Source organism: Cladophialophora carrionii (genome assembly GCF_000365165.1).
Source record: "Cladophialophora carrionii CBS 160.54 unplaced genomic scaffold supercont1.4, whole genome shotgun sequence".
Taxonomy (NCBI): Eukaryota; Fungi; Ascomycota; class Eurotiomycetes; order Chaetothyriales; family Herpotrichiellaceae; genus Cladophialophora; species Cladophialophora carrionii.
The window spans coordinates 3,038,147-3,062,042 of record NW_008481829.1 but is presented as its reverse complement, the minus strand read 5'-3'; the positions used below and the strand labels follow the sequence as shown (position 1 = coordinate 3,062,042).

General features: G+C 55.3%; 13 protein-coding genes across 13 annotated transcripts; 8 read left to right on the top strand and 5 right to left on the bottom strand.

Annotated features, from left to right (window-relative positions):
• Positions 1 to 80: 80 nt before the first annotated feature.
• On the bottom strand, positions 81 to 1,712 carry G647_05767 (uncharacterized protein; the record flags this gene model as incomplete). The annotated part of the gene is made up of 1 exon (XM_008730093.1): positions 81 to 1,712. The coding sequence occupies one exon, from the start codon at positions 1,710 to 1,712 to the stop codon at positions 81 to 83; it is 1,632 nt and encodes a 543-aa protein (XP_008728315.1).
• Positions 1,713 to 2,509: 797 nt separating this feature from the next.
• On the top strand, positions 2,510 to 3,325 carry G647_05766 (uncharacterized protein; the record flags this gene model as incomplete). The annotated part of the gene is made up of 1 exon (XM_008730092.1): positions 2,510 to 3,325. The coding sequence occupies one exon, from the start codon at positions 2,510 to 2,512 to the stop codon at positions 3,323 to 3,325; it is 816 nt and encodes a 271-aa protein (XP_008728314.1).
• A 490-nt stretch (positions 3,326 to 3,815) lies between these two features.
• G647_05765 (uncharacterized protein) lies at positions 3,816 to 4,244 on the top strand (the record flags this gene model as incomplete). Its single annotated transcript, XM_008730091.1, has 1 exon — positions 3,816 to 4,244. One exon carries the CDS (start codon positions 3,816 to 3,818, stop codon positions 4,242 to 4,244), a length of 429 nt encoding a protein of 142 aa, XP_008728313.1.
• Positions 4,245 to 5,589: 1,345 nt separating this feature from the next.
• On the bottom strand, positions 5,590 to 7,572 carry G647_05764 (uncharacterized protein; the record flags this gene model as incomplete). Its single annotated transcript, XM_008730090.1, has 1 exon — positions 5,590 to 7,572. One exon carries the CDS (start codon positions 7,570 to 7,572, stop codon positions 5,590 to 5,592), a length of 1,983 nt encoding a protein of 660 aa, XP_008728312.1.
• A 719-nt stretch (positions 7,573 to 8,291) lies between these two features.
• On the top strand, positions 8,292 to 8,794 carry G647_05763 (uncharacterized protein; the record flags this gene model as incomplete). The annotated part of the gene is made up of 3 exons (XM_008730089.1): positions 8,292 to 8,315; positions 8,361 to 8,440; positions 8,491 to 8,794. The coding sequence occupies 3 exons, from the start codon at positions 8,292 to 8,294 to the stop codon at positions 8,792 to 8,794; spliced, it is 408 nt and encodes a 135-aa protein (XP_008728311.1).
• Positions 8,795 to 8,860: 66 nt separating this feature from the next.
• Positions 8,861 to 9,775, bottom strand: G647_05762 (ubiquinone biosynthesis protein COQ4, mitochondrial; the record flags this gene model as incomplete). The annotated part of the gene is made up of 1 exon (XM_008730088.1): positions 8,861 to 9,775. One exon carries the CDS (start codon positions 9,773 to 9,775, stop codon positions 8,861 to 8,863), a length of 915 nt encoding a protein of 304 aa, XP_008728310.1.
• A 633-nt stretch (positions 9,776 to 10,408) lies between these two features.
• G647_05761 (uncharacterized protein) lies at positions 10,409 to 10,936 on the top strand (the record flags this gene model as incomplete). The annotated part of the gene is made up of 1 exon (XM_008730087.1): positions 10,409 to 10,936. The coding sequence occupies one exon, from the start codon at positions 10,409 to 10,411 to the stop codon at positions 10,934 to 10,936; it is 528 nt and encodes a 175-aa protein (XP_008728309.1).
• A 1,109-nt stretch (positions 10,937 to 12,045) lies between these two features.
• G647_05760 (uncharacterized protein) lies at positions 12,046 to 12,557 on the bottom strand (the record flags this gene model as incomplete). Its single annotated transcript, XM_008730086.1, has 3 exons — positions 12,046 to 12,090; positions 12,143 to 12,397; positions 12,453 to 12,557. 3 exons carry the CDS (start codon positions 12,555 to 12,557, stop codon positions 12,046 to 12,048), a joined length of 405 nt encoding a protein of 134 aa, XP_008728308.1.
• Positions 12,558 to 13,072: 515 nt separating this feature from the next.
• G647_05759 (uncharacterized protein) lies at positions 13,073 to 15,008 on the top strand (the record flags this gene model as incomplete). Its single annotated transcript, XM_008730085.1, has 3 exons — positions 13,073 to 14,010; positions 14,060 to 14,168; positions 14,217 to 15,008. 3 exons carry the CDS (start codon positions 13,073 to 13,075, stop codon positions 15,006 to 15,008), a joined length of 1,839 nt encoding a protein of 612 aa, XP_008728307.1.
• A 455-nt stretch (positions 15,009 to 15,463) lies between these two features.
• G647_05758 (uncharacterized protein) lies at positions 15,464 to 17,855 on the top strand (the record flags this gene model as incomplete). The annotated part of the gene is made up of 2 exons (XM_008730084.1): positions 15,464 to 16,987; positions 17,040 to 17,855. 2 exons carry the CDS (start codon positions 15,464 to 15,466, stop codon positions 17,853 to 17,855), a joined length of 2,340 nt encoding a protein of 779 aa, XP_008728306.1.
• Positions 17,856 to 18,184: 329 nt separating this feature from the next.
• Positions 18,185 to 19,492, top strand: G647_05757 (uncharacterized protein; the record flags this gene model as incomplete). The annotated part of the gene is made up of 1 exon (XM_008730083.1): positions 18,185 to 19,492. The coding sequence occupies one exon, from the start codon at positions 18,185 to 18,187 to the stop codon at positions 19,490 to 19,492; it is 1,308 nt and encodes a 435-aa protein (XP_008728305.1).
• A 680-nt stretch (positions 19,493 to 20,172) lies between these two features.
• G647_05756 (uncharacterized protein) lies at positions 20,173 to 21,264 on the top strand (the record flags this gene model as incomplete). Its single annotated transcript, XM_008730082.1, has 1 exon — positions 20,173 to 21,264. The coding sequence occupies one exon, from the start codon at positions 20,173 to 20,175 to the stop codon at positions 21,262 to 21,264; it is 1,092 nt and encodes a 363-aa protein (XP_008728304.1).
• Positions 21,265 to 21,538: 274 nt separating this feature from the next.
• Positions 21,539 to 22,678, bottom strand: G647_05755 (chlorophyll synthesis pathway protein BchC; the record flags this gene model as incomplete). The annotated part of the gene is made up of 1 exon (XM_008730081.1): positions 21,539 to 22,678. The coding sequence occupies one exon, from the start codon at positions 22,676 to 22,678 to the stop codon at positions 21,539 to 21,541; it is 1,140 nt and encodes a 379-aa protein (XP_008728303.1).
• Between the last annotated feature and the right edge of the window lie 1,218 nt (positions 22,679 to 23,896).

The following is a 23,896-nucleotide window of genomic DNA, read 5'->3' as shown; positions in this document are numbered from 1 at the left end:
GGCGTGGGATAGCCGAACGATAGCGAGCATCCAATCATAGTTTCTACCGACGTGTCGCTCGCTTGTCCCAGGTCTAGCCTCTAGGGGTCCGCTCGATGCCGAATCGTCGATCCCATCCCTCCGCGTCGACGCAGACTTGTATAGGCCGCATCAAGCTCAAGCTCGATGTCGCAGCGGACCTTGAGCTCACAGATGTAGGGCCACGTGCACTTTTCTCCCCGGGCACTCCAGTACTGCAGCTTCGCTGGGGTAGGGGTATCGAATGTTCTAAAGAAGTCCAGGAGCCCAATCTGGGGAGTGATTGACACCTTGGACCACGATGCCATGGTGGGCACGACCTCATCCATCAAGACCCGCTGTAGGAAAGTTGGCAGCATGTTGAACCGATTCAATACTTCGAGCCAATGCCGCAATTCTGACAGGGTGAAGCGAACTAACAGGCCCAAGGGTTGGTGACGATCGGCAGATTTCTGCAGTTGGATGAACGGGGCGATATAGGGTCTGGTTTGTGACACTATGAAGTGGTTAACGTTGAAGAGTTCTCCTATCCTTGTCAACGGCGCTTCCGGATGCACCGTTGACTGGCGGTGGTCGTGGTCTTTCTCGGAGAAGTCGGCAGCAAAGTACATAACGATGTCGCCTGCCGGATCCTTACACAGGAGCTGGACTGGCGCATACATCGCCTTCGACGTGGCTATTGATGCCACCACCGCAGATCTCACAAGGACGTGAGGGGCTGTCAGATAGTTGAGGAGCTGTGGCGTACCGGTCACCTCGGACATGGCGATAGTGATATTGAGAATCCTTCCCGTCTTGTGGTATGCTTCTTCAAAAGTGATATCTCCAAGATTGTCTCGGGTGCATTCTTTGAGGACGTCGATGTCAAATACATGGTGTGAGGTACGATATCGCCTGTACCGCCGCTGCATTGTTGCGAAGAATGAAGAATGAAGCCATGACGAAGCGCCACTTGCGGATTGGTTATTCTGAGAACGAAGAAAGGCGTCGAGGTTGATATGAGTGGCCTCGAGTACTCCCGGAAGATCTTCATCCTTGGTGACACAGATATGTGCAGCAATCAGAGCTCCGGATGATGTACCTGTGATGATCCTCGGAAGCAGCTGTCGCTTGTAGAGTGCTTTCACCACCCCTAAATGGCTCATGCTGATCATGGCACCTCCCTGGAGTACCAGGCTCGTACGGCCAAGGGTAGTCCGCATATCCACGATGACCTGCCGCCTTTCCTGGGCTGGAACAACAGACGCAGCTCCATTGGTGACCCCGGTTCGCTCCCCAAGGTACCTGATACACTGTTGCACTTCCTGAACATAGTCATGAATGAGTTTCTTGGTCTGGATATGAGACCTTCGGTAGAGCGCTGGTGACAGAACCCGACACATATTGCGCGAGCTTTGAGCTCGTAATTGACTGCACAATCCTCTCTCATCGCCTAGCCTTCGGCATCGCTCGAGATCCTTTTTCATTGTCCGGAGGACTTGCCAGTCATAGCGAGGATGGCGATCCATTACAGCCCAATCATCCACTCCTCGAATGGCATCAAAGTCGGATTGCTCGTCGTACCAGGCTTCATAGGTCAACGGTGGCGCGTCGCCATTGACCTGGAGCTTGGTCCATGGCTCGATCCAGACAAGCACGAGTAAAGACCGAAGGATGCTCCTAACAAACCCCAGGATGACGAAGAGGAACAACATCGTGACAGCCCCTCACATAAGATACCCGATGGTATAAGAAGACCCGTTGACGATCACATGCCGGATACTGTCAAGCACTGACAACTGCCTGCGATATTGAGAGTGATAGAGAAGAGAGGCAGGCGACTATTTGCTGCCAAGTTTGACCCGGTTGCTGGGAGGCTCTGTGACGCCGCTTTTAGGTTGCGGGCGAATTGTTCCGTGTTGGTGAGAGGTCACGTGAGACGTCTGACGTAGATGGAAACTTAGACGGCACCGCACGTGACCACATAGTGACCGTAGTTTCTTACATACTTGACGGCTTCGAACATATTCCGTCTACGCAGATTCTATCATAATCACCTTCAACTCCTGTTCTTTTCCCTCATTCCAAGACTGGGGGTTCTCATCGTCAATGCCCCCGTCCGCGGCAGTACGGAGGCAAAAGAATGGATGAACATTATCTGGAGTCAAACTGCTGCTGTTGACCTCCATATCCGTTCTGGCTGCGCAACGGTCAGAGGGAAAAGGATACACTCCTAGATTGCTCTCCCCGCATCGAGTCACCAGTAGCAGTGGTAGAATCAGGCGTTTCGCCAGCCGTGCAAATCCCAGAAGCTGGGTATGACAACTGCCGATATCGGCCATATCCCTGTCACGTCTTCATTCGGCTATATATGCACTACAAGCGAGCAACCAGTTTACTGAGGCACTGTAACTCTAATCTCTTCTAACAGCTCTGCAGGACGCAATCCTCCGCGGTCCTTCGGAAACCGCCTCTGAACCTCGATAGACACCAACCTGGTTCAACATTGACAATGGCCCAAGAACAAGCAATCTACTCCCACGGACATCACAAGTCCGTGGTACAGGACCATGCGCGCCGAACAGCTCAGGATTCTGCAGCTTTTCTTCTACCACATATCCAACCCAATCACAATATCCTCGACGTCGGCTGTGGTCCAGGCACCATCACAGCCGACCTAGCGGCTCTTGTACCGCAAGGCAACATTATCGGCGGTGATGCCGTGGAATCTGTCCTGGAGCAAGCAAGAGAGTTCGCCTCCTCCAGAGGCTTGACAAACATCACCTTTCAGAAGATCGACGGAAATGCTCTCCCGTTCTCCGACAACTCTTTTGACATTGTCTTTGCCCATCAAGTTCTGCAACACGTTAAAGACCCTGTCAGAATCTTAACAGAAATGCGAAGAGTCGCGAAGCCGGGAGGCATCGTCGCCGCGCGGGATGCAGATTACAAATCCTTTGCCTGGTATCCTGAAACGGCCGAGGTCGCCAGATGGGCCGAATTGTACCAGAAAGTTGCCAAGACGAACGGAGGTGAGCCCAACGCTGGGCGGTATGTCCATGTCTGGGCGCGACAGGCTGGCTTTGCACCCGGCGAAATCACTGCTACGTGGGCGACCTGGAGATACAACGGAGAAAGAGTGACTCAGTTTGCTCAAAGCTGGTCCGGCAGGATCCTACAGCCTGGCTTCATGGGAACAGCTGTCAGAGAGGGCTTTGCGACGGAAGATGAGATCAAGGTTATTTCTGAAGCCTGGAAGATTTGGCCGACTCATGAAGACGCATTCTTTGGTATCCCACATGGTGAGATCTTGTGCCGCAAGACGTAATGAGGTGTTGCTGCAAAGGCCGAAGTAAAGGGTAGGAATACAGAATCCCTGGGCGCAGCTACTGCTATCTCGATACGGATTTGCTGTTCATATTGGATAACTCCTTTATGCCATGTTTGGCCATACTCCAATTCTCTGGATGAGGCATGCCCCTCTCAGCTGAGCCTGGCCATCGTTGGCTCACTTCAGAGTGAGAACGAGGAGAACCCTGTCCAACCCCCCGAGTATTCTACCAATGTCGAAGATCCGCTCGAAAGATGGAAGTTACCCAAAGAAGACCGCTCACGATACCTCGACCACCATCCCAAACGAAGTCGGTCTCGTTCTCTCTGTCACCGAGTTTCTTTTTGTCAGCCGAGAGCTTGGTGTAACTGCTCTTTTGTCCGTGAATCCGTACACTCACAACCGCCAACCATTCAATTGGCATATAACCCTCATCCGGGGAGCGAAGCATACAGCCGAAGCAGAGGGATAAGAACGAGGACAGACCATGGCGACGGCGACGGCAACACTCTCCACAGTGCACCTCACGTCAATATCTCCAGCAATCATCCGGGTTCCAACAATCTCTCAAAGCTCAGTCGAAAAGATCACGTCCCTGCTCCAGCGGAACCATGAAAACCACTACATCACCTTGATGAAATTGGCCAACACAAGCAAATCGTCCACCATCATCTCGCCTCCTTCTGTCTTGGCGCCGACGCAGAAACCCTACAGAACCAGTACGACGAATGCAGAGTACCAACGACTGCCACCCCCTGTGGATGAGGACACGGTCTCTCGGCTCCGGGAGGCAGAAGATTTCAAAGCACGAGCGGGAAACCCCAACAACTTCACCAACTTCCTTACTTTGTTCAGCCGCCGACTTTCAAACCTCGTCAGTGCCCGCCACCCTGAACGAATACGTCTTCTCGCCTGACTCCCTTGCGTGTACGCTCTTCACCTGCTTCCTCTGAGGCAACTACCACCCCTTCAACCACCTTCAACTTTGGCCTCGACCTCGCCCAAAGCCGTTCATCATGGCCCAAGCGCTCGCCCAGGCGTGCATCCATTCATCGTACATGGACGACTTCTCCACAGCCACAGCACAAGCCAGCGAAACCCGCGGCACCACAGCCTCCCATGGACCTCCCGCACGCCATCCACAACAACCGAATCTTCCTCAACGCGGTCAAGTGGGAGGACGGCCATGGAATCCGGGACGGCATCCTCGCCCACGCGACCCCAATACGATGATTCACTATGCATCCCAATTCGGCAATTTCCCAACACCCTACACTGAAGAGTTTGCTGGGAACGGCACGCCGCCAAAAGTCATCCACGGGGCCGTCTATCTTCGTGGCCGCAGCCCCCCTCCCCCCCAAACGTCGGACAAGCTCGCGTGTGACGACGAGCCGTGGAAAGTCAAGGAAGACATGTGAGCAGCGGCGTACCTATGATGGGTGCTGGCTTGACAGCGTGAAGCCCTGAGTGTGACGACCGGTGGGCTGGCTAGGAACCGGTGGGCTTCGAGCAGGCGGTGGGAGAAGTCTCCGCCTAGGGGTCGAGCAGGGAGGGACTGGGCTCCTGACAATTATACACACTCACTCACCTACCTAGTACCTACACCCTGTGCGCACGTGGCTCGGACGCATGTGTACGCACGTAGGCACGGCAGTCCCGCCTCAGGGATAGCCATGTACGTAGGTATACTCGGGCTCCATGTTTCCCAGCGTGATCGGTTGTATTATGTATGTACACAGTACTGTCTGTATGTATGTACGCACGTACGTGTGCGTGAGTTCGTGACTGGGCCCCCCAAGCCCATCCATCCATCCACCCATCCACGCAACTCCCCCTACCGCCTGAACCACATTCTTCATGTAATGTATTGCTCTAGTTTCTGGCCCCAAGCGGCTGAAGAACATTGCTTTTGAAAATAGTAAACTTGACCTTGTCCTGTCATGTCCTCCTGTCCTGTCATGTAAACAAATATTAATATCGCTTGTATGTTGTACAGAAGTGCCCTCACGAAGGTAGAGAGCGCAGCAAGCCCAGGGTATGGAGACCAGCGAGCACGGCGTTTGTTCGGATTGAAAGTCTCATAGAACTTGGTCGTGCACGTCGAGTTGCTTCCACCGCTTCCACCGCTTCCACAGAGACATAAGCCATCGCTTGGGCTGTCCTTCGTCTTTCGCGTCTTGAAATACTGTACAAAAGTCCCTTCTGGGTCATCGTCCATCCACATGACACGTAGTAGCTCTACCTGCATGACTTCTCCAGGTCTAGTGTAAGGTATTGACCTGGCTTTCCCAAAATCCCTGCGGCAACTTGGGAATGTTGATTTTCGGGAAGCTGATGCCGCCAACGGAGTCCTTTTTGGGGTGACCTCTCTGCGGTGTGGGCGTCGCAGGAGGGGTGGATGAAGCCTGGCCAGTGCCGAGGCTGGTTCTTTTATTTTGAACGTTCTCGAACGTGGTGAGGCTTTCGTCCAGACCATCTTGGAGCTGGAGACGCGCGGCTTTTTCATCCAGCGATTCATCCTCTGGCTCGTCGGTGCCGGGCGTCGACCGTTCAGAATGGTCGGCTAGCTCTGTTGCGATCTGTTCTGGGGGTGTTGTTACCTCTTTATCAGGTGTACTGTTTTCCTTGTTGTCTTCTCCTAGACGCTCGAGCTCGGCGCTCATTTTTCCACCGTCCACGGGTGTTTGTTTTGGTGTCGGGATAAAGGCTGGCACCACGCCACCGGCCATCCTTGCCCAGAACAGGCGTTCTCGCAGCCGTACAAGTTCTTCCCAGGCGTCCTCCTCATCTTTCTTGTCCCCAACCTTGACGACTCCTTCGCGGACCATGCGTATATAGGCTACCAGATCGCCGACTCCGCGTACCTTTTCCAGACAGAGGGTACATATACACCATTTTGTGGCGCCCTCGCCTTCGCGGACACGCATAGCGTGCGTTCGAGGATTTTCATCTTGCTTTCTATTCTCGCCGCAAATAGCACAAGGCGTATACTTCCCATACAATTTCATCGACGCTTCAGGTATAGGTTCTACAATCAGGGTTGATTCGCCTAGCGCTGCAAGTATGCTGCGCCTGTTCAGCCAAGAAAGTGACGGCGAGTTGTCGAGCCGCAGCGTAGGTTCGATATCTTCGACTAAGAGACGCTTGAAAAACTTGGTCTCCTTGAGGGGTGCCGGCCCCTTAGGATCCGGGTTGGGACTGAATGATCCGGGCAAATTCGGGGAATTGGCGAGTTTGGAGGTGGCTGGCTGAGAGATTTGTGAAAGGTTTGTCTGAGAACTGTTGCTTAATGATCCGAGACCCATTACATTGAGCCCGCCGTAGGAGCCAGACCCAGCTCTGGAAGGCGTGTGTGACGGATTATGAGAGCGGAAGTGCGACGACTGTACAAGGTTTTTGAAGTCTTCGTAGGCCGGGATATCGGTCCTGCAGAGTGGTTTGACAAGATGGGTAAGTTGTGTAGAAGGACTGGGCACGAGTTCACCGTGTCCGAGAGTAACTGGTGAAAGGTTCATGGCTTCAAGGAGACGCGCAAGGTCGCTGCCTTCTCGGCCCACACCTGGACTTGACGGTGCGAGTGATACACGAGGTGAGTCAATTTCTCTGCGGTAATCGGAGGCGGGTCCAATCTGCTGCATGAGTGTTTTCAGTTCCGTCAACTGTTCAGTCTGGGAGGCTATGACGGCCTCGCCATCCTTGATTTGGTCGCGAAGCTGTTGATTCTTCTTTTCGATAGCATCGCGGTCCCTGTTGGCCGAGGCGACCATTTTGTTTGCTTCGTCGAACAGCGACGCCGTCAAGGTTTCCAGTTCTGACTCTATCCCGCGCTTTTCCTGCAACACTTGAGCCTTCTGCTTCTTCTCCTCTGCCAGCTCCGCAATGAGCCTGTCTTTGTCCTCATCGAGCTTCGCCTTGGGTAGAAGCTCTCCTCGCGATATCCTCTCCTCGTAGGCTTTGGCTTCTGCTTCTAGTTTGGCGATGCGTGCCCTTGATGCCTCCAGTTCCTGCCTCGTCTGCGCAAGGGTATCGTCCAGAGTAGTCTGATGGTTGATAGCACTAATGAGTTTGTCGCTCAGTGCCGCGACTTCGGGATTAACATCGGCGTGTTTTGAAGAGCTAGAGGCGGATCTAGAAATGTCGGAAGCGCTCGCGTTTCTCGGGTCTGCGATAGTTCGGAAGGAGGTCTCCGGAGAGGTTCTATGTCGCCCTGGGGGTTCAGGTGGAGAGTCATCGATGGTCGCCATCGTCCGTAGGCTTGAAGCCGACTGTGCTTTGGACAGGTGGTTGCGTGGTGAGGGTGTCATGGGCGGCCCCAGAGAGAGTGACCGCGAATGAGTAGACGTGCCACCTCCCAAGAAGGGCCTGTGCACTGCCCACGCATTCATAGGTGCGAAGCCAGGCGGGAGTGAGTTGTCTTATGCAGCTGCTGTGTAATACATGCTGGTAGCTGCTGGCGTCGTAGTGGCAGACAAGGCCTGCAACGTGGGCGAGCAAACACGACTTGGAGCCAGAAGTGCAACAGCCGAATAACCGAAGGGGAACAAGCGAGCAAGACGTGAGATTTAGGAGAGGCAAAAGTCAGATGAGATTGAGCTGACCTTGGAGAAGATCTGGCGCCGCCCTATGGACAGTATGTAACATGAGAAGGAGCAGATCCTACTGTGGTGCTCGAGTATCTGAGAGGTTTTGGTCAAAGACGGTCAGTGGCCGCCGACTGCGGGCGACTGAATGATGGGTGAATGATGACGCCGCCGTTACTGGAGCTGCTCCGGAGGATTTGGGCTGTTGTGGCTCTCCACGCCACGGGCGGTTTACCTAAAACTAACTGCTGCGTAGAAGCGCCTGGACTAGATGTTGGGGTCGCCGATGCCGACCATTTACAGTGCTGCCCCGCCTGCCACTGGCGATGCCCGCATCCCACTTTTCACAGTATTCTTCAAACTCGACTCTGCTCAAGGTCACCATGGCAGACGACGACTTGGCTCAGGTACGTTGGCGCATTCGGTTGTTGACACTTGCTAAAAATGACTAGATTCGCGCTGCGCGTCTCGCGCAATTAAAGCAGAAGCAAGGTGGAGGATCAGGCGACAATGGCGAGGAAGAACAGGCGAGGTTAGACATGCGGCATGGTGACAAGAGACACGGCTGATTTTCCACCGCAGGAAACAAGAGTCAGAGGCGCGCTCGCATATGCTTGCTCAGATCCTTGAGCCCGAAGCGGCAGACCGTCTGGGCAGGATACGCATGGTCAAAGAGTCACGCGCCACCGATGTCGAGAACCGCCTGATCATGCTCGCCCGGGCAGGTCAACTACGGCAAAAGGTCACCGAGACTCAACTCAAAGAGATGCTGGCCAGCCTGTCCGAGCATGAGAAGCAGACCGGCCAGACAATGGAGAGCGTGAAAGTCGTGAGAAGAGGCGGTTGGGACGATGACGACCTGGATGACCTGTTGAAGGAGTCCTGACGGGCCACGGAACAAAAGTCTTCGAGCGTTTGCATATGATACCCCCCAATGATCATGCTTTGGTATTCAAGTCTGTGCCTGGGACGAGGCAGCCTTTGCCGCCTTGCGCTCTTCCCTCAGTTTCTTCCTGATGGCTCTCAGATCAGGCGGCTGCTCGATCCCCAGTCTGTTACGCAGGTCCGCAACATCGGTCTCGAGTTCTTCCTCCCAATAGACGTTGATCAGGTCTTTACTCTTCCAACCGTTCGCAAACGCCCAGGGCAAGAAAGTCTGGAACATCCTTCGTCTCTCCAGTGGTTTTAGTCGCACCATTGCAGCTAAAGCGAGCCCAGTCATGGGCAGTCCGGTATTGGCAAACTCAAATGCCTTCAACCCGAGCTCACCCTCCACCCACACCGGCAGCCCCGTCACGGCATGGTAGAAATCATGGCATTCGCGATAGCGCTGCATAACGTATGCCTCCTCCTCATCGTCAATATACTTCACTGCGTCTCTTGTGTCTGGCGTCACTCCCTCCCGATCGAGCCACGCGGCGTACACTCTCCCAACACTGTTCTCAGGCAACTGTCGCAGCTTCTCCAGCGACATCGTTTTCGAAGTTATCCGCGGTCGGTCTCGCAATATACGCCTGCCTGTGGGGTCCGAGAGCATTCGCTTGCGCAGCCAGGAAATAAAGAATGGTTGCGCTGTGGCTTCTCCGCATGCCGCAATCATATCGTGCCGGTAAGGGTCGATTAGGGAGGCGACCGCACTTCCCACTGCGAGACCAACACGTTCGACACTGGTAAGTGGGACATGGCCAGGATAGTTTGGCGGAGGTCGGTTGAGGACGGAGAAGGAGCGCTGCGAGGAAGGTGGTCGTCCATCTTCTTGATTCCGGTGACGAGGACGAGCACAGCTGGCCCAAATGGGGTGAGAACTGCGGAGGATAGATGTTAGCAGGGCGATATCTCGCTGTCTGCTCAAAGAAGGCAGCTTCATCCTCCTGGCATGCCCGCCTAGCCTGAATTATATTATTTGCGAGTGGATATTGTGGTCTCTTATTTCGCACTTATTTCTTTGCTGAGTACGGAGCACTATGTACGGTGTTATCCAGGCGTCGCTTCACGAGCGGTTGATCATTGGCCGAGCAATGCTCGCGGGCTGGCCTCGTTTGATTGGCTGGAGTCTACAAGGCTGGCATCGAGTTCATGTCGTAAGGATCATCAGTGAAAGATAGTCATAGGTCCACAATCCTCCTCAACTTTTTCCGAGTCAATGATGCCTCCAACAGCAGCATCACTCCAGGTAACCAAAGGTAATCGGCGCCATGTTGATAGCCTCAAGGTAATAAATCCCAGACCTGGCAGATGGGGTTGAATCAATTTTCACCGAGTCGCGTTGAAAAGTGAAAGGTTCCTGCCTTCAGGTGATGGTATCTCGTAGAAAGCTCCTGCTCTTTCGTCACAAATGATGTCTCCCTTCATTTCCTCTCATCGTCTCCTCTGTGCTTTCTCTTCTCTCTCCGGAACCACTACCTCTTCAGCTACAACAAGGTCTCTACTGAAGAAAACGATCCCGCCGTCACCCAATACTTCATTCCTGACAAGACCTTTCCATTCCACACTTCTCAGGATGGCCTCCAATCCGGTCCTCGACTCCGAGAATATTTCCAAGGTCACCGAAGCCGAGAAGAAAGTCACCGGCTCTGACGAAGTGGTCAAAGGAGGTCCAACAGCTCAAGCCCAATCCCACGCTGGTGAGCCCATAAACTCCCAAACTCTGCACGACATCACGGAAGGCGAGAAGAAGACAACAGGTGGAGATCGTATCAAAGGTGGTCCAACGTCTACCGCTCAATCTATCCTTGCCCAAGAACGTAATGGTACTTCTCCCGACACCAAAAACACTCCAGCAACGGGCAGACTAGACAGTAGCACCATCTCCAAAATCACAGACGCCGAGAAAGGCCTCACAGGGTCTGGCAACCCTGTTGCTGGTGGCCCAACCGCTCAAGCCCAGAAGCATGCCAATGAACCCATCAACCATGACACCCTCCACGATATCACTGAGGGAGAAAAGAAGGTGACTGGTGGTGCCAGACCTGTTGCCGGTGGGCCGACTGCCACTGCTCAGAGCGAGTTGAACAAGAGTCGTTCTTGAACGCACCTCTCGAGGATGTGTCGTTCTCAAGACCGGGCATGGACCTCAATCAACACGATCAATGAACCTAAACTTCATCACGAGTGGGAACAAAGCCACTGTATCAGCACGTTACACAGCAATCTCTCGAGCCTGTCGCATGACAGGGTCACCAGCAGCAGAAAATATCTTATCTCAAAACCTCCATTAGATGGCACCTGTGTGTTGTAGCAAGCATGTATGTAAATGATCAAAGCATGAGGTGGCACACGTCCGCTGGATGATTAGTCTCGAGCCCGAGCAATGCATAACCCATTCTCGATTCCCATACCTTCTGGTTCTAAGCGACGTTCCATTGTGACGTTTTATCTTCAGGAAAGGAAGGCCGACTGTGCATTGGAGGATAATCCTCCGGGAGAGAATGCTCCATATGTCCGAGCCCGCAATTTTGAACAGGGTCAAGGTTATGGACAGAGTGGGAGAGCACATCAAGAGGCAGAGTTCTCTTGCTGTTAAAAGGCTACAGCGAGGTTGGCGTCCCCAGTGGTCCGTGCTCTATACTCTGACACTGCTTCGAAGATTACGCTCCGTCCTGACAGCCACAGCCAGCCCTTGTCTTCGGCTGATCTTGCATTCTGACCATGATACTCGTGGTCTTGGTCCACAGCGAAGAAGGTCGTCTGGACTGAGCGTGGATCCGTCAAACCCAAGACTCCCACTGCGTATGACCTAGTTGGTAATTGTTTCACACCGCACTTTGACCGAGATTTTATCCGCTGAACATAACCCGACGGGATGAGCGGGGTGTAAGCATATTCCTGCACAAGAAGCGCGTCAAACATGCTCCCTCAAGGTGCATGAAAGCAGGAGCAGGCGGTGCAAACTGGTCAGGATCAACGTCCATTCAGCGCTACTATCACTTCGGGAATGTGCTTGAGCAACTGCAGCTCTAGATAACGGAAGCAGATGGAACTCCTGGAACGTACAACTGGTGAATGGTTTCTTCTTCGCTGCATTTTCTGGAGGGTATGTACACTTGCGGCAACCATATATGATATTTCAACCGTTTGCTGGTCCAGCTGGCACACCTGAAAGGCCATCGGCGAGGCGTGACCAAAGCGGCAATTCTCTTAATAGCCCTCCTTTCCCCATTTGTTGAAGGCATCGTGAATGGCCTAGAACAAGCTATTAGATGGAGCCGAGCACAGAGATTGAAAAGGGACGTACCTTCGGTAAGGTCACATTCGGAACGACAACGGTGTTCAATGCACTAGGAGCATTCTTGGGGGCCTGGTTCTTGTCGCCCTTGGGGTGATATTGGTATTTAAAGTGCTTGGAATGGTCCTCGTGATCGTGGTCGATCTGCCAGGGCATCGAGCTGCTGGCGACTGAGACTTCGGCTTCTGAGGTCGCGGTGGTAGGCTTGCGACCAAAATAGAAGCCAGCAAGTCCGAATGCACCAGACATGACACCGAGGAGGATCTGGTAGACGTCAGAAACTGCTTCGCAGGGCGATCTGGCGGCCAGGACGGCATACATAAAGCTCGGGATCTCGGCGTGCGCCCCTCTTCAAAACTGCTTCATTGGCCGGGCCCGAAGCCGATTTAGCTGCACGGCGAGCTAGTGTTGCGACAAAAGCCATGTTGAGTGTAGCTGAGGCAAGGAGGTGGACGTGGGATGTTGCTGAAGTAGGTACACGATGGTGGTGTGAGTTGCGAATGATGCAAGTCGACTGACAGTCCGCAGTCTGCGTTCGATGCCGCTGAATTGGGCTTAGCTTCACTGCACTTACTGAACATATGCTTCGCCGTAACTGTGCTGACTCCAGATCAGCTGCGGGCTCGTCTCGGCTGTGCCCCTGAAGTCATGTTCGAATCTCGGAAATGCTCATCCGCTTCATTCTCCCTCACTTTCGCTCTCATCAGCCTGGCTAATGCTGCACCTTCACTTTACCTTCGCTGCCATGGCTTTCCCACTCATTCTACCAACTTGAAATAACCCCCAAGCAGCGACATAACCTGCCCTCTTCCTGTGCGACATACTGCGACCCGACGTCAGCGCCCTCGCCCTCGCCCTCCCACTCGTGCATCTCAGCCCACTGCTTCGATATGCACCTGACGTCGCACTCGTGACGCTATCCTGTACTTGTCTGCAATAATGGCGGCTCGGCCATCGACTGCTCGCAGCGAGATATCATCAGCCATATCCGAAGATGGCTACGTTTCTCGACCGCAATCTGGCGCCCCTCTGCCTGCCCTACCTAATCCGCCAGCGTCGCAGCATGGCTACGCCCATCTCAGAGGCATCACACAACCTACGAACCGCTCGATGAGAAGTAACGCTTCGCCGGCGGTCCCCGCTGCACCTTCCAGTACTACAGGGTCCAGCCGCCCGCAGAGTCCCGTCTCGCAGGGCAGTCGCACCCATGTTCCGTCATTGACCGCACAAGGCTTCTTTAAGCCCATGAGCTCTCAGAGATTGCAGGCGCAGAGACTAAGAAGACCTCCGGGGTCGAGGACGATGCAGAATCCGGCACCTATTCCAGACGGTGATGGAGACGAGGATGCGCGAAGTGTGGCGTCTAGTAGACAGGGCCCTTTCCATGCTATGCCTAGGAGTCATCGTCCAGCACCATCAATCACAACCGAGTACACCCAGTCAGAGGCACCAGACACTCCCGATGCTGCGTCTCCCGACTTTGCTTCTCACCACGAAGCCGACACGCAGCTAGTCAATGGCGCAACTGCCCAGAAACCACGCCGTCCATCCCGCCTTAACATCGCCACAACCAACAAAGCTGGCGAAGCTCCTCAGAAATCACCGCTGTCATTCCGGTCTGGCCTCAGTCTGGGCAGCAAACACCGGCTGGAAGCGGGCCATCAACAGCTATCCTCAAATGTCACTTCCCCAGCCTATCCTCCCGACTCTAATGCAGAGGTGGCTAAGAAGAGCGCTTTGGGCAAAAACTATGAGTATTTTGAAGGTAACACTATCTTTTGGCTGGGTGGGCGGCTTCAAAATGCTCGCGATCGTCCCATCAACATAGCTACAGGCGTGCTGTTGGTCCTTCCAGCTGTCCTATTTTTTGTTTACTCGTAAGTCGAAGGATTCTGAGGCAGCTCAGACGTGGACTGACGATTCCAGGGCGCCATGGCTGTGGCATCATGTCTCGCCCGCAGTACCAGTAATATTCGCTTACCTATTTTTCATTTGTCTATCTTCATTTCTTCATGCTTCTCTGGTTGATCCGGGAGTAAGACCAATCTGTGTATAGCTTCGTACTTGTTCTGATTGTGCACAGGTATTCCCTCGAAATATCCATCCCTTCCCTCCCGAGGAAAATAGTGACCCCCTCGCTCTTGGGCCACCTACTAACGACTGGGTCATGGTACGCTTGGCTACCTCACAAACAGCGGCTATGGATGTGCCGGTCAAGTACTGCAAGACCTGCAACATTTGGCGACCGCCTCGATGCTATCATTGTCGAGTGTGCGACAATTGTGTGGAAACCCTTGATCACCACTGCGTCTGGCTGAACAACTGTGTGGGCCGCCGCAACTATCGTTATTTCTTCGCCTTTGTCACCTCGGCAACCTTGTTGGGTCTTTACCTGGCTTTTGCCTCTTTAGGCCATGTGCTTGCCTATCACCGCCAAAGGAATGTCTCGTTGGGGACGGCAATAGACCGGAACCGGGTTCCGTTCGCCATGTTCATATATGGGCTATTAGGCTTTGCTTACCCGTTTGCATTGTGGGTGTATCACTTACTTCTTGTCGGCAAGGGCGAGACAACCAGGGAATATCTCGCGTCACGGAGGTTTCCCAAGGCTGAGAGACATCGACCCTTCACCCAAGGAAACTTCATCAAGAATTGGATCACAGTTCTGGCTCGGCCGAAGCCGCCGACCTATCTGCACTTTAAGAAAAAGTACGAGGAGGGCGATCAGCGCTTTGGTGCGCGGAGAGGGGATCGACAAGCAAAGTTGACTGCGGAGGCGAAGAACGGCGAAATGGAGATGAAGCCTGTCCAGGGTTCTCAAAAGACCTTCGAAGGTCCTACGGCGCGGACGTTCTCGAAGCAAGAGGCCCGATGAGCGTGTATAATAGTGTAATTGGCCTCGTGCCGGGCACCGGGTGTATCCCAGGCCGCGGAATGAAAGTCACATATTTCCACCACACGGACTGAGCACCGACTGAAACACGACAGGCATCGCTCAAGCCTGGTACGAGTACTCCGTATCAGCCTGCGGAATGTTATTGTGTTTGACGGCCGCTGTCCTGGCCGTGCAGCTGTAATTGGTGGAGCATCGGCATGTCGCCCTTGACATGGGGGCATAAGACCCGTTTCCCAATCTCGCACTCCCCTCTGATACTCCAGCCTCTTGTTTATCGCATCCTCCACACTGCTCGGGACACACGCGTATCTCAGTCGGTATCTGCTTCCAGACGGATATAGTCGTGTACAGCGGTTTACTTGCACGCTACCATCCAACTTTGACGCGTCGAACTCGCCGGCGTCCAAAGTCGGGCCCTGCCCGTGATAACAACAATGCCTCTCCGACAGACCCTACTCAACTTCTACCGGGGGCGTGTCGAGAACCCGAAACCTGCTACGCGCGACACCTCTGAATCACGACCGGTACTTGCCCGAACACTCAGCTCGGCCTCGTCAGCAACAGACCCAGACACGATAGTCGTGCTCCCCGATCCCCCGCGACAGCAACTCCCTACGCCGTCCGAGAGCTCGGTCGACGTGTCGGCACATGATGTGCGGGCAATGACCATGAAAGAAGTGCCGAAAGGCCGCGCACGACGCGTCAGTCGCCGTCTTGCAAACGACCAAAGTCAAGCTGGTCTGATTGAGCAGGTTCAGAGTGAGCTGGCCAAAGGTAGATCTGTCAGCGGCGAGACCTTGGTCAATTTGGACAATGCGAGCCAATCCACTCTGTTGAAAGAGGGTGTTGCAGCCTTGGATCTGCCCTGGAATATGAGTGGGGTGTTTACGGACGAATGCCGTGAGGATTTGCTGGCAGAGAAGCACGCCAAAGTCCACGAGGCCTCGCAAACGCTAGACGACACAGAAGACGCCGAGGATGAGCGCATACGCAGAGAGAAGGCGGCGGCAAAGAAAGCCAAAATAGACGAGAACAACAAGTTGTGGGAAAAACGACGCAAAGCCGCAGACAAACAGGCTACGAGGAGATCCTCAAGGGTTCCTGTCCTCGAGAAAGCTGGAGAACTCATGTCTAGCATTGCAAATAGCGTGCTCGGGAAGAGGAAGGAGCGCGCTGCAGAGCTTCAGGGCAGTCTGAGATCCAAAAGCATGGGCGGCATAGAGTCCACACCCGAAGAACCCATGCCAAAGAAGAGACGTGTCAGTGAAGGTGATGCGCCTGTTCCCGAAGAGCCTGTGCAAACCCGGCCACCCGCTCGACGACGGGAGAAGAAGTGGCTCACCTCAGGTCTCTATGCTGGTCAACCTAGAACCTTCGATGGGCGTCTGACCGAGAGCAAGAACAAGCGGAAGAGCACTACTGTCGCTGAGCCACCCAAGGAGAACAGAGTGCTGCCGCTGCCCATGTTCGCCGCAGAACGTGTCTTGAAGCAAGGTCGGGACTTCAAGCTCCCCTTCGACGTCTTCTGTCCCCTGCCGGCCGGCCAACCGAAGCCAGACGAGTGGAAGAAAGTCAACAAGAACGTCTTCGTGGGAGACGCCGCCCAGGCGTGGCGAGTAGACAAGTTCGAGGAGCACTCAAGCTGTATCTGCAAGGCCGAGACAGGCTGTGACCACAACTGCATGAATCGCTACATGTATTACGAGTGCGACGACAAGAACTGCGACCTGAGCCCCGAGCAATGCGGCAACCGTGCATTCGAGGGGCTCCGCCAACGGGTCAAGAAAGGCGGCAAATACAACATTGGAGTTGAAGTGATCAAGACAGAGGATAGAGGCTATGGCGTTCGAAGCAATCGCATGTTTGACCCTAATCAGATCATTGTGGAATACACAGGCGAGATCATCACGCAAGAAGAATGCGAACACCGGATGAAAAAGATGTACAAGAATAACGAGGTATGACGGCCCGCTGAGTACTTACTTCTGGACCTCACTGACCTGAATGCAGTGCTACTATCTGATGCTCTTCGATCAGAATATGATCATCGATGCCACACGTGGCTCCATTGCTCGCTTTGTCAATCACTCGTGCGAGCCGAACTGCAGGATGGAGAAGTGGACGGTCAACGGCAAACCGAGGATGGCTCTCTTTGCAGGCGAACGTGGTATCATGACAGGAGAAGAACTCACTTACGACTATAATTTCGACCCTTACTCGCAAAAGAACGTCCAGGAGTGCAGATGCGGCTCGGAGAAGTGCCGCGGAGTCCTCGGACCAAGACCCAAAGAGGACAGAAAACAGAAGAGCCCAGACGCCGAAGTCATCAAGGGTCGTGGCAAACTAGCCGGAGCGAAGAGAAAGCTCGCTGATGCTATAGAAGGCACGACAAGTCGAGTCACCAAGAAGATGAAGGTCTCTTCCACACGGGCGACCAACATTTCCGCGCGGAAAGTATCCAGTCCCGTCAAGGTTCAAAAGGGAAAAGTCCTTAGAAAAGTGGTGTCCAAGAAGACCAGCGCAACGGTGATTAGAGGATTGACCCGCCGACCATCAAAACTCAAGGCCCTCGTGGCTGCTGCCAAAGGCAAGACGGTCAAAGGAAGAGTGGTGTCCAACACATCTACGACAGCATTGATCGAGAAGGAGAGTCCCCAGAGGGCGGCGAAGACGCTGAGCAGATCGTCGAGTTTGCGGGCGAAGGCTTCAAGTGTCAAGAGCCGAGTGGTGAGAACAGTTCGAGGAGCACCAAGTGGGAAGGCCCGAAGCATCCGGCCTGTTGTAGGTGAAGATGAAGATGGGGACGAGGACGTGGAGATGTCGTAGGAAGAGTCATGTTGCAGGTGATGTTCTGATTAGCGAGGGCGCACATCGAGTTCGGATGAGAGCTGGATTAAGCGACGGAGGCATAGCATGGGAGATCCTGTTATTGCTAGGCAAAGGACGTGTGGCTCAGACGAGCTGCCTGTTCCAGATGGCGGACTTCTCCATGGATCAACAGCGGCGACAGTGGCAGAGCTCGTCGGTTGTGCGGAGAAGCTGGTGCAATGCCAATAATAACACGAGATGGTGCGTGCTCATGTGCCTTGGTAGGAAACTCCCTTTGCGTGTGCCCAGCACCGGCTTCGTCTTCATTCTGCAATCGAGCTTCAACGATGGGGGAACCCAATGCCACCAAGGACGGCGCACTATTCGCGTCGGTCATCAAAGAATATCGACCGGCCTTGAAACCATACGAGGATCTGTACAAGCACTGCCACGCCAATGGCGAGCTGTCGACACAGGAGAAGGAGACGGCCGCGCTCATCACCAACCATCTGAAGAAGCTCTCAGACGATCTAGACATACGCACTGGCATAGGCGGCCATGGCCAAGTCGCCATCCTCAAGAATGGCTCCGGGCCGACGATTCTGCTTCGAGCCGACATTGACGCCTTGCCCGTGCAGGAGAAAACAGGCCTCGACTACGCCAGCACGAAGACCATGCTCGACACGGACGGACTCGTCAAACCGGTCATGCACGCGTGCGGGCACGATTTCCACATCACATGCCTTCTTGCGGCGGCCGAAACCCTCATTGCGGCCCGCTCCAAGTGGTCGGGCACCATCGTCTTCCTGTTCCAGCCATCCGAGGAACGCGGGAGTGGTGCTCGTGCCATGGTCGACGACGGTCTCTACGCCTCGGACAAGCACGCCTGCCCCATTCCTGACGTCGTGCTGGGCCAGCACGTCTTCCCTCTACAGGCAGGCAAGACGGCCACCCGCGCCGGGCCCGTCATGTCCGCGGCAGACAGCTTCAAGATCACCATCTACGGCAGCGGCGGGCACGGCTCGATGCCCCATCGCACGATCGACCCGGTCGTCATCGCGTCGCACGTCGTGGTGCGCCTGCAGTCGATCGTGTCGCGGGAAGTCCCGCCCGACGAAACTGCCGTTGTCACCGTCGGCGCGCTACAAGCTGGGAGCACCGAGAACGTCATCTCGGACGAAGCGGTGCTCAAAATCAACATTCGCAGCGTGAGCGCCGAATGGCGCGAGAGAATTCTCGCCTCGGTCAAGAGGATCATCCAGGCGGAGTGTCTTGCGGGGAATTGCCCGAAAGACCCGCTGATCGAACAGACCTCGAGTTTCCCGCTGACGATCAACGACGACGCCGTCGCTGGCGAGATCAATAAATCGTTCACCGCCTACTTCGGCCCGGAGGCCCACGACCCTAACGTGAAGAATGTGCTGGGAAGCGAGGATTTCGGCATGCTCGGCTCAGCTATCGATAGGCCCTACTGCTTCTGGTTCTTCGGTGGTCATGATCCCGCTATGTACAAGGAGATGCAGGGGAAAGGCGAGGAGCACAAGATCCCCGTTAATCATAGTCCGTTTTTCGCGCCGGTCGTGCAGCCGACGTTGACCGTGGGGGTGGATGCCCTGGTTGTGGCGGCTCTGACTTATGTTGGGAAGAGGGGGTAGAGGGGGCAGAGGGGTTTATGATGAGGACTGTCTCGCGGAAGGGATACGGGTAAGACGGTATATTGTCACGATGCCCAGCTCTCCGTCTGGTGATAGCATGATGGGGGTGGGGGGTCCTGGGGATTGAAAAGAGCTGCGCTTGGTCGTGTTATGGTCCCACCGTATCATAGCTTGGCCTAACCTGCATCTAGAGTTCATGTTCCACCGTACTCGCACCTGGCTTCTGACCATTGTTCCCAGTCTTTTACTTCATTTCACTCCAGTATCCTCCCCAAATTGGCCTTTGAAGCCATGCAACCTCACTTTCTCCCTGGGGGACACAGAAGTTCGTTTGGAAGCGGCGGAGGTGTGTATGTCGCCATACAATCCTAGACTTCCCCACGGACTCAGCAGCGACATCGGCATCTGCGTTGCTCTCCAACTCGGAGAATGGCCGATCACGAACTTCCAGCTCGTTCGCTGCAAGCGTAATATGTGAGTGATAAAGACACAGCCAAGACCGTTCCCTAGCGACACGACAAGAGAATCCGTACCAAGACTCGAAGCCGTGGTCTATGAGATTCATGACCCAGGCAGCTCGTAGACTAAGAGCAACCGCGAGCATCTTGTCCCAACCTCCCCACAGCACATCCAGCTTCAGCACCGCCGAAACCGCGTCATCATCATCATCATCCTCGACAATGTCGTCTCCCTCGGGTGTCAAACTCGCCGTCCTCGACGACTACGCGGCCATCTCGTCGCCGCACTTCCAGCCGCTCGCGTCGCAGATCCAGATCGACTCGTTCCCTCAGACTCTGCAGGCCCGAGTCCCGTCCGAGCATGACGCCCTGGTGGCCCGACTGAAACCATACACGATCATCAGCACGATGCGCGAACGGACGCAGTTCCCGCGGTCGGTGCTCGCCGAGCTCCCCAATCTCAAGCTCCTGCTCACGACGGCCATGAAGAACGCGGCCATCGACACCGCGGCGTGCAAGGACCTCGGCATCACCGTCGTGGGCACGTCTCCCAAGCGCAACGCGACCAAAGGGTACGACGCCACCAACGAGATGACGTGGGCTCTGATCCTGGGGTTGGCCAAGGACGTGGCGCGCGGCGACGCCGTCGTGAAAGGGCCCTCGCCCGCCGCGTCGAACGACCCGAACGCCCACGTCGGCGGATGGCAGACGACATTGACGTTCGGGCTCGCGGGCAAGACGCTGGGACTGCTCGGGCTCGGCAAGCTCGGCACCCAGTGCGCGGTCACTGGACACCTAGGCTTCGGGATGAAGGTCATTGCGTGGTCGTCGTCGCTCACGCAGGACAAGGCCGACGAGGCGGCCCAGCAGCGAGGATTGCCCAAGGGCACGTTCCGCGTGGTGGGGAGCAAGAAGGAACTGTTCGAGCAGGCAGACGTGTTGAGCGTGCACTACGTCCTGTCCGACCGGTCACGGGGCATCGTGGGCAAGGACGAGCTGAGCAGCATGAAGAAGAACTCTCTGCTCGTGAACACGTCGCGCGGGCCCCTGATTGACGAGGCCGCGCTGGTTGAGGCGCTCGAGGCGGGCAAGATCCGCGGCGTAGGGCTCGACGTCTATGATGTGGAACCCTTGCCCAAGGAGACGCCCTGGCGGCGGAGCGGGTATTGGGGCGAAGACGGTCGGAGCACGGTGCTGGTGAGTCCGCACATGGGCTATGTCGAGGAGGAGACCATGCATGATTGGTACGAGCAGCAGGCTGAGGCGATCAAGGCGTGGCTTAACAAGGAGGAGATCAAGGGGATCATTCAATGAAGAGGATGGACGTGATGTGATGAAGATAGGAAAGAACCAGGATCACAGATTCAAGACGATATCTAACAGCAGTCTCGGAAATTGGGGCGTGTATGCCGTTGCCCGAAATTGCCACACCGTGAGTCTAAGTGCTAATCAATGCAATGGATGCCGGCCGTGCGTGCGTGCGATGCGCGGACGAATGAATGCCCACATGCCTTTCACCACGCTATTTCCCAGTACCTAAGAAGTCCGTCCGCCTGGTCAATCTCTCGCACCCATCCCACTCCTCTCATCATAAGCTGTCGTCGTTCTTGATCTGCACCTTGATGGCCCCGCTTTTCGGATCGCTGGCCGTCTTGAATGCCTCGATCGCGTCACTCATGTTATACCGGTGTGTGACCAGCTTCTCCAGGCTGATCACTCCGCTCTCCACCAACCGGATCGCCTTGGGCCACGTGTTGCTGTACCGGTACTGATACTGCAGGTCGATCTCCTGGGTCGAGAGGCGCATGAACGGGATCTTCATCTCGTTCTTGCCCACGCCGATGATGAAGACTTTGCCGCCGAACTTGACGGACCAAATGGCCGCATTGACCGACGACTCGACGCCCGTGCATTCGATGGCCACGCGAGGTCTGATCCCGCCCATGGCCTCGACAATCTGGTCGGCACACTCCTCGGCCGACTTGCCCATGGGCACCTGGAACGTCGACACGCGCGGGACGAGCTCCTTTGCAAACTTCAGCCTCCCAGCGTCGATGTCGGTGATCAGCAGCGGAGACGCCCCCGCCGCGGCACAGCACAGCAACGACACCAGCCCAATCGGGCCGGCGCCGCATATCAGGACCGGATCTCCCAGTCGGACGCCTGCGCGGTCCATCCCGGCGAGCGCCACGGACAGGGGCTCCAACAGGCTGCCGTTCTCGTAGCTCATGTCGCCGATCTTGTGGCACCACGCGGCCGGGTGCTTGACGTACCGGCGCAACAGGCCGTCGACGGGCGGGGTGCTCAGGAATTCGACACTCTCGCATCCATTGTACCGTCCCGTCAGACAGGGCTCGCACTGGAAACACGGAATGTTGGGCTCGATCGCCACTCGGTCCCCGGGCTTCAGCGTCTTCACCGAGGGGTGTGCACTGAGGACCACGCCCGCGGACTCGTGGCCGAGGATGTGGTCGGCCGTCACGATCATGGGGCCTATACAGCCTGCGTGCCAGAAGTGCACGTCCGAGCCACAGATCCCGGTGCTCTTGACGCCGATGTAGACTTCCCCTTCTTTCAGGTCCTTGCCCGCTTGGACGTCCTCGAGCGAGGGCGACGCGTCTGCGACCCAGAGGTCGTGGTTGGGATTCGTGAAGACGCCGATGTTGGATTTCGAGGCCACAGTCTCGGAGGCGGCGTGGGTGCCATTGGTGCCGTTGGTGATGGACATTTTGTCGGTGATCGTCCTTCTTTCGACAGGGCAGGGCAGGTCAGGACAGGACAGGACGAGCGATGGGGGGGACTTGGAAGTCTCTCAGCTAGAAAGGAAAGAATCGTAGACTGTACACTCCCTCAGGAGAAAAGACACAGACAGTAAATGAAAGAATAGAAAGTACTCTGTACTTAGTGGCTAGCTGGCAACCGGGCGGTGCTGGAGATTGCACAAAAACTTTCACAAGGTCATCTTTTGGCACGGGGTTGCGATTTCAACCGGCCACCTGTTTCCTGCGTTTGGTGACTCCCGTGTGTACACAGTACCACAGTAGTCGTAGAGAGACACGGGCACTGCGCAGTCACTCTCCGGGCCTGTTCCGGGTGAATCCAACCCCACTGACGTCGCGGGGCGCGGGGCGCTGGGCGCTGGGATATCCGACACCGGGAAATCACCATTTTGGGGGACCTCCGGCCGCATCCCTCGGTGTGTGGTGCGGTGACACCAGCCAGAGCAGTGGCGAGCAGTGGATAGAGCAGTGGCATGCCGGACCTTGGCGGACTGGCATGCAGCATGTGTCGGCGCTTCTCGGGCCATGTTCCTGCCGGGTGCCGCGCAGCCACAAACCCACCGTGCCACCACAGGGCTGCAGCCGCAGCCACGGCCTTGTGCTTGCCTTGAACTGTGGCTGTGCGTCTCGAGTCACGGCACTGTACTCACACACTCAGTAGAATCAACCTTATCCGTAATTGTCTGCACTGTCATCAATTCAATGGCACTCTCTTTGCATTCAACACGACGAGTCAATTTGGTCTGCCCAGGCCGTCGAGAGTCGCGTCTCTTCTCTTCAGGACTGACTACAAAGATCGCTGGTGCAACATCGAGGGGTGAACAACAGTACCTGGCTGACTCGAACGGCTACAAATATGTCTCCTTGTTAAGTTGAGTTCACGCTTGTCTGAGTCTCACTTCTGCCCCACGGTCCATGCTATGCTTATGTTGCAGATATCATGCGGCCTGCATTAGACGGTGAGATGCTTTTGTCTTGTTGTCATCGCCCCCATGGTAATGCAGTCGGTGGAAGTTCTGCCATCAGGAACACCGACGAGACATACTGCAGGCTATGTGCAAGGGCTCCACTACTTCAAACTGAGCCACGCTTCCTCGACTTCGCTGATGAACTGTCTCATGTTCCTGTCCCGAGGGCTAAGTCATTGAGAGAACCACTTCTGGTGG